General features: G+C 50.8%; 1 protein-coding gene and 1 long non-coding RNA gene across 3 annotated transcripts in view; one reads left to right on the top strand and one right to left on the bottom strand.

Moving 5' to 3' along the window:
* Positions 1-8,201, bottom strand: part of LMTK2 (lemur tyrosine kinase 2) — a 64,022-nt gene that overhangs the window by 6,583 nt on the left and 49,238 nt on the right. The window contains exon 12 of the mRNA XM_010845747.1: positions 6,661-8,189. Coding sequence (XP_010844049.1) covers positions 6,661-8,189 — 1,529 coding nt within the window. The remainder of the gene's footprint in view (positions 1-6,660; positions 8,190-8,201) is intronic.
* On the top strand, positions 4,695-6,653 carry LOC104992763. Of its 2 annotated transcripts, none has more exons than XR_825742.1 (3): positions 4,695-4,822; positions 5,144-5,568; positions 6,143-6,653. It is a non-coding gene; the product is annotated as an uncharacterized LOC104992763 (long non-coding RNA). The 2 variants fall into 2 exon arrangements; XR_825741.1 differs by having other exon boundaries at positions 5,144-5,379.

Consider the following 8,201-nt stretch of genomic DNA (forward strand, 5'->3'; position numbering starts at 1 on the left):
AAAAAAAAAAAAAAAAAATATATATATATATATACATAAAATATATGTGTGTATGTAAGAAATAATGCCTGGAAACTTCTGAAACCTGCTGAAAGACACAAAACTACGCGTTCAGAAAGCTCTATAAACTTAAAATGAAACAAAGAAATCTATGCCTGTAATCCAGAAACCCATAATCATACTCCTGAACGACAAAGACAGACTCCCGAGGGCAGTCAGAGACGATGCTGAAAAGAAACACTGTGGCCTGAGAAGTCCATGCTCAGGAAAAATATCCTTAAGAAATGAGTGGGAAATACAGAGACTCTCAGGTGAAGAAAAACCAGGGGAATTTGCTTTAAAAAAAAAAAAGCCAAACAAACAGAAAGGAAATGCTAACAGAAAGGAACCCGGGACATAAGAAATGGAGAAAGAACAGTGGTAACCGCCTGAGTGAGCCCAGTCCTACTCCTCTGCAGCTCCTGAAAGCGTGTCTGATGACAGGGAGTGAAGCAGGGAGCGCTGTGGGAGGGTGTTCAGTCAATGGACGTGTGGCACACTGGACAACTTGAGGACAGGCCCAGGAGAGGGTGACGGGCCTGCAGAGCACAGAGGCCCCTACACTCCACTTTACATGGCCAAACACTGATTCTAAGGAGGCGGTGAAATGCATGTACATTGTAACTCCAAGAACATTCCAGAAACTATACAAAAAGAAGATATACAGTAAAAAATACAATAAATAAAAGAGAAGACTGAAAACCGTTCAGATTACCAAAAGGAAAGCAGAAAGAGGAAATCGTTAAGAACTAGTGGAACAAACACAGACACTGAACGAAGCGGCGCACCTCCATCCAGACTTGAACAATTCTATTAAACCTAAGTGGCCCAAACATACCAGTTAAAAGACAAGAGGGAGGAGGAAATGGCAGCCCACTCCAGTATTCTTGCCTGGGAGATCTGCACGAAGGAGCGTGTCGGGCTACAGTCCACAGAGTCACAGAAGAGCTGGACGTGACTTAACGACCAACGATGAACAAAAAGACAACAAATTTCAGAACAGATTTTAAAACCATCTAAGGCAATGGCACCCCACTGCAGTACTCTTGCCTGGAAAATCCTGGATGGAGGGGCCTGGTGGGCTGCAGTCCATGGGGTCGCTAGGAGTCGGACACGACTGAGCGACTTCACTTTCATTTTTCACTTTCCTGCATTGGAGAAGGAAATGGCAACCCATGCCAGTGTTCTTGCCTGGAGAATCCCAGGGACGGGGGAGCCTGGTGCGCTGCCGTCTATGGGGTTGCACAGAGTCGGACACGACTGAAGTGACTTAGCAGCAGCAGCAGCAGCAACCGTGCTTTCCAGAAGAAACTGCTGTTAACTACAGGGATGCAGGTATGTATAAAGATGGAAAAAAGCAGCAGCACGCAACTACTAATCAAGAGAAAGCTGGAGTAGCTTTCAGACAAAGGAATAAAGAATGACATTACAGCATGACACAGAAGGCCAATTCACCAAGAAGATGTACTAATTCTAAATGTGCTAACAAGAGAACTATGAAACGGACAAAGCAAAAATGGACAGAAACGAAAAGAGAAACAGACAAATCCGTAATTACAGCCGAAGACATCAATGAATACTTCTCACGAAGGAATAGAAGAAGCAGAAGAATCAGCAACAGCCCAGAAGAAAGGAACCAAGCGCGTGTGGCGTTCAGAGAACAAGCCCCCCGGCAGAAGTGAAGCACACGCTTTCAGGTGCACGTGGCCCACTGACCAGGACAGACCACACGCTGGCTCTGCAGACGAAGCGATGCAGAGGAAGGAGCCGAAACCCTCCAAAGCATGTTCTCTGACCAAAACAGATTACACCGGAAATCAGTAACAGAAAGGTTAAAAAAACCCTCCAACCCTTGGAAATTAAATAGTATTTTTAAATAAGTAATCCTTGGGTCAAAGGGAAAGTCTCAAGGAAAATCAGAAAATATTTTGAATGAAAAACGCAACTTACTACATTAAATGTTAATAGTAAAATGAAAAAAAGGTCTCAAATCCCTTGCTTCTACTGGAAGAGTCCAGAAAAAGAGCAAAATAAATCCAAAGCAAGCAGAAGACATAAAAGATAAAATAGAAATTGATAAAATTAAACAGAAAACAAAGGAAAACATGCCATGAAACCAAAAGCAGTTCTTCAGAGAGAGATCAATAAATCCACACAGTCTCTTCCCAGAAGAGGGAATACAGCTGACCCGACTGATGCCCGAGGGGTGAGGGCACTGATTCCGGCACAGCTGAGGATCCACCTGTAACTGTACCATCGCCCCTTGATACCCAAGGTGCTACATTCACAGATTCAACCAATCTTGGATCGTGTAGTATTTGGTAGGTGTTTAGTGAAAAAAACCCACGTGTAAGTGGACCCACACCGTTCCAACCTGTGTTAGTCAATCGACTGTGACTTTCCAACTCACTTTATGAGACCAGCATTACCTTGACACCAAACCAAAGACAGCACCAGAGTAAAGTCAGCCAAGTAGTCAAACACCCCCCAAAATTACAGACCAATATGCAGACCTCCACAACATGAAATCCTCCACAAGATAACCAGCAAATCAAATCCAGCAACATGTAACAAGAATACCTTAAACCAAGTGGGCTTTACTTCCCAGGAATGCAAGGCTCATTAAATATTGAAAAATCAATCAATGTTAGGTAAACCCTCTACTGAACACTGTCCTGGAAGTCCTAGCTAGTGTAATAAGGTAAGAAAAAGAAATGAAAGAGATACAGTTTGGAAAAGAATAAACCTGTCCCTCTTTGCAGGCAACATGCTTGATCATGTAGAAAACCACAAGGAATTTGAAAACAAAATTCCTAGAACTGATAAATCAGTAGAGTAGGATAGAGAGTCAACATACAAAAATCAACCACACTTCTGCATAATGGCAAGGAGCAAATGGAACCAAGACTGTGGTAAAGGGGAAAACATACAGATCAATGGAATAGAGCAGAAAGTCCAGAAACAGGTCCATTAAAAAAAAATATGGCCATTTAACTTCTGATGAAGGTGCAAAAGCAATTCAATGGAGAGAGAATAGTATTTTCAACAGATGGTGCTGGAACAACTGGACATCCATCCGGAGGCAAAACAATGAACCCCAACCTAAACACTATACAAAAACTATTTCAAAATGTGTAACAGATCTAAATGAAAAATGCAAAACTATATAAAATTTTTAGAGAAAATATTCAGGAATTAGGGTTTGGTGAAGAACTTAGACATGATACCTAAAGCATGATCCATAAACAGAAAAAAAAAAATTATAAACTGGAATTCATCAAAACTTAAAAACCCCTTGCTCTGTGAAAGATACAAGCTATAGATTGGGAGAAGTATTTCCAAGCCATATATCTGACAAAGGACTCTCATCTAGAACTTATAAAGAACTTCCAAAATTCAAAGAACACAGAGAATTCACCCAGAAAATGGGCAAAAGGGGCACCTCACTGAACACGTGGATAGCAAAGCAGCCCACGAAAAGACAGCAACATCACGGTCCAATAGGGAGATCCAGTTTAAGACCATGATGCAGTATCACTTCACGTCTGTTAGAAAAGCCAAAATAAAAAATAATGAGAATTCCCTGGCAGTATAGTTGTTAAGACGCGGTGCTTTCACCGCCACGGGCCCGTGTGCGTTCCCTGCTTGGGAAACTAAGATCCCACAAACCACACGGTGCGGCCAAAGCAAAACAAACAAACCACGAGAAACTAGACCTCACGTACGCTGTCCGGAATGTAAAATGATACGGCCGCTCTGGAAAACAGTTTGTCATTTTCTTTAAAAACTAAACATACACTATAAATCAACTATTGTTATTGTTCAGTCACTAAGTCGTTGGTCAACTCTTTGCAACCCCACGGACTGCAGCATACCAGGCTTCCCTGTCCCTCGTTATACTTCAATTAAAAAAAAAAGCCTAAACACACACACATATCATATAACCCAACAATCATACTCCTGGGCCTTTATCTCAGATTCAAAGTAAAAATTGTGTCCACACAAAAACCTACAGTTATTCAAAGCAGCTTTATTTGTGATAGCCCCAAAGCGGAAAACCAAATGTGCTTCCGCAGGTAAATGGTTACAACGATCACATGTCCGCAGGATGGAACACGTCTAAAAGGAAGGGACTACTGCAACAAGCGACGCCTTCTACGGCTCAGAGTGCAACAGTCAGCCTCCGAAGGTTACATGCTGGGTCACACACGCTGCTGGTGGGAATGTAAAATGATACAGGGGTGCTCAGGGCGCAGGAGCGAGCACGGGGCGTATTCTGGGGTGAGGGAGCTGCGTCTCTCGTGGTTCTGGGGAGGGTGACCCGAGCGCTACAGTTTTACAGCATTGTACAAAAAAAAGGGTCAATTTTACTGTTTAACTTTTAAAAAGATTAAAAATAAGAACAGAAACAGTTGGTGTAAATACTGGCCAGCAGGTTAACGAACAACCTGCGGCGGTGGGGACTCCCTGACCTTCGGACTGAGTGAGTCTCTGGACACTCAAGGTCACACACGGTCTAATCCCGCCGCTTGGCCTTCCGGGGCGGCTCAGCCGTAACGGACCCGCCACCCAGCACACGAGACGTGGGTTCTATCTCTGGGTCGGGAAGATCTCATGGAGAAGGAAATGGCAACCCACTCCAGTCTTCTTGCCTGGGAAATCCAGGGGACGGAGGAGCCTGGCGGGTACACTCTATGTTGTGAGAGAGTCGGACACGACTTAATGACTAAACGGTAACAACACTCCTGCCACTTACACGGTTCTAGAAAAGACAGAACTCCAGGTCAGTGGTTGCCAGGGGACGGATGTGGCGGGAACCAGGGACCTTGTGGGGATGGAAGAGTCCTATTACTCTGGAGGGGGCGGTTATGGAGAGCACTTACGTGTGTGTGTGTGAAGCAGTAGGAATTACAGACAAGTTTTGTTTTCTTAAATGCTTTTCAGCACTTAAAGTTAGTTTCTGGTGTGTGTATGTGAGAGAAGCGGTAGCAATTACTGAGAAGTTTGGTTTTCTTGAGTGTTTTTCTGTTCTTTAAATTGAAAAAAAATCTTTCCTGAGAAAGTATTTTTCCTTACGCTCACTGAATTTTTTTTCTTTTTGAAGGAACATGTCTTTGTAGACCAAATGAACTAAAGAAACGCAACACACAGACCCCCAGCTCCCCCGTCTGCCCCAGGACCTCAGAGTCCGGGGGCTCTGGGCTGTGACACTACCTCCCACACCGCCGGGCCAGGCCCTGTCATCACAGTGACCCACGCTGGGATGCACAGGACTGAGCGCAGAGCTCACCTGCCCTGTGACAGGCTGAATGGTGTGGCCGTGTGTCACCTCACCTGCAAGTAAGCGTCACCACCCACTGTGGGTCCAGAGGGGGCTGTGCGAGAGCGGAGGGTCCAACACCCCCCCCAGGCTCATGGAAGGGCCCGTGAGGAACGCTGGGAGACCCCCCGACGCACAGCGAAGCTAAGGAGACCCTACGTGGGAAGGGGGGCGCCCAGATATTCACTTGCTGGGCTGTGATGTCACAAGTAAGTTGAGTCAGCGTTCACCAAGCACCCGCTGAGCCAATGGGAAAATAACCGAGGCAGAGCTGCCAAAACCCATGGTGCTCAGTGAAAACTCTGGAGCTAAGGAACTCAAACCACTTAAAAACCAAACCACTTCAAAGTAGGCTCATGAAGCTGTACAGCAAGAGCAGGAAGGTACCTACCAGCCAGCAGTCTGAACCCACGGGTAGCTACGACTCCATGGAAGCCGCATGGGACCGACTGGCCACTGCAGAAGATTTTCAGGACTTTCTTTGGGACCTGATGACAAATCTCACACCTACTCAGCGTGTCTCACACCTGATTTCCGTACCTTTGTTCTCATGCCTTGAGTCTGGCTCTTAGGCGATCCTGCCCCGTCTCCAGAACCCATCAAAACATCACCTCCTCCCCACCAAGTCACCACACGAGTGCAGCCCTTCCGTAGACCAGGCAGCGGCTTCCACGGGGCTGGGTCCACCTCACTGCTCCAGCGAGACCCCAGACATCTTCCCCAGCGCCTGCCCACACTGCTCACAACACACAATGCATAACTCTTTTGTCATTCCACCTACAGGCCATCCGCCCTGTGAACGGAACAATCCAAGTGCACCGAGAAGGTGGAGAAAGGGACCCGTGAATTTCAACAGCTTTTGACAAAACACAAACGCTGAGGCCAGGTGATCCCTTCTCGCCCTGCCCCGCTGTCTTGCCACCCCCGCCCCTGCTCCACAGGCACCGCGGCTGGTCAGTGTCTCCAGGGCTACCTGTGAGCCTCGGACGGTTCCAGCCACTCCTGGGCACTGGGCGTTGCTGCCGACCGCCCGCGGACACTCGTCTGCTCTGGAAGGACGAGTGACTGGGCGGCTCTGCCGGGACACCCGGGAGGAGCATGCAGACCCTTCCCCTTCACGTGACAGGAGTTCCCCATGCAGACCTCACAAACTGATGCTGTAACCACCCCCAAACTCCTTTTTCTGAGAAATCACAGTCAGTGTCCTCAGAACAGCAGTCGGAAAACCCGAGCACGCTCGTTGCCCCAACACATGCTGGAATCTCCAACATGACAACCCGGAGGGGACAGGGAACAGATACCTGGTCAAAGAGATAGACTGTGACGTCGTCAAAGAACGTCACCGCCTTCCTCTCCCTCCTGCAGCCGGGCAGCGGGTCCACAGGCTTCAGCAGGCTCCGCAGGTGGCGGCCGTCCTCGCGGCTGAGGACCACGGGCACCGGGTGCTCGGCCTCGTCCTCGGACTCGGAGCTCAGGCTGTGCAGGGTGAAGGCCCGCAGGTCCTCATCCGAGTCTTCGCTGTTCTCGTCCTCCTCGTCGGCGTCCATCCCATCCTCGGCAAGGTCCAGCATGCCCGACACGCCGAGCTTCCCCAGGTACTTTCCCTCCACGTCCGGCTCCTTCAGCTTGGGGCCCTCGGAGTGGCCGCACAAGGCCTTCTCTGGAGTTGGCGCCGCGGGGCCGCCGCAGCGCAGCGGGGCGTGGGTCAGCGCCAGGAGCTCGTCGGTGTTGGTGCCGGTGGAAGCCAGCGTGCAGGGGGGCTCCTCGGGGGCCTCGAGGTCGTCCCCGCTGCTCAGCTCCGAGTTCTGCAGACTCGAGGGGCTGCCGGCCTCGTCGTCAGGGGGAAGTGTGTGTGTGGGAGGGTCAAGGGGAGCTGGTTCTGCGGGTTCTCTGGATTCCAGGTGACGGGATTTCTGCGGAGCAGGAGGACAGCTAGGGTCAGGCGGGCTGCTGCTGCTGTCCAGGCAGCTGTCCAGGGGGCTGGGACTCTGCAGCAGGACACCAGGCTCAGGCAGGGGCTGGTCCGCTCCCAGGGCCGACACCGAGGTGCCCAGGGCCCCCTCCGACCTCCTGTCGGGCTCAGAGTCGTTGTCTGAGAAGTACGCGGAGTCTCGGTGTGAGCCCTGGGACGCAGGCGCAGCGGTCTGCGAGGTCACCTCCGTGCCTCTGTGGCTGTCGGTGGCATCTGAGATGACGATGACGGGCTTGGGAGGCAGCCCGGTGGGCGTGTCCTCACCCGCCGAGGCGGTGTCGGGCGCCGCAGCGCCCTCGGGGGCCGGGTGTAGCGTCCACTCGGGGGACTCCAGGTTCTCTGTCTCGTAACCACTGTCCGCTGGCTTGTCGGGGGTCAGGAGTTTCTGTGGCGCGTGAGGCCCTAAGGAGCCCAGGAAAGCCTCATGGACGTCCATGGAATCCAGGGAGTCCGGGGTCTCCACAGACGGCTCAGAGGCGGGGCCGGGCGCCGACAAGCTGTCCTCCAGGAGGCTGTCCTGACTGGCCGAGTCTGAGGAGAGGGTGGACACCAAGCCGCCCTCCTCTGCAGCAGCATCTCTACGACCCAGCTGCCCCAGGACCTCGGCGGCCTCCCGGGCTCTCTCCCGCGGGCCTCGAGGGCCGTGGTCTTCCAAAGGCAGCTGGTTTTTTAAGTTCTGCCTCGATTCTGGGAGGCCGTTCCCTATACTCACCTTGCTGGCAGCAGTGTCCTGGACCAGGCTGGGGTCGCTCTGGGCCAGGCTCACGGCCCCCTCCCCGTGCTGAGTCAGGGCCGGGGACCCGTTGCCAGTGGGGGCAGGGGTGTCCGGTGGGGCGGGCGTGGAGTCTGGGTTTGCCTCTCGGCAGGGGC

The sequence above is a fragment of the Bison bison genome, unplaced genomic scaffold (assembly GCF_000754665.1).
Source record: "Bison bison bison isolate TAMUID 2011002044 unplaced genomic scaffold, Bison_UMD1.0 scf7180017864223, whole genome shotgun sequence".
Classification (NCBI taxonomy): domain Eukaryota; kingdom Metazoa; phylum Chordata; class Mammalia; order Artiodactyla; family Bovidae; genus Bison; species Bison bison.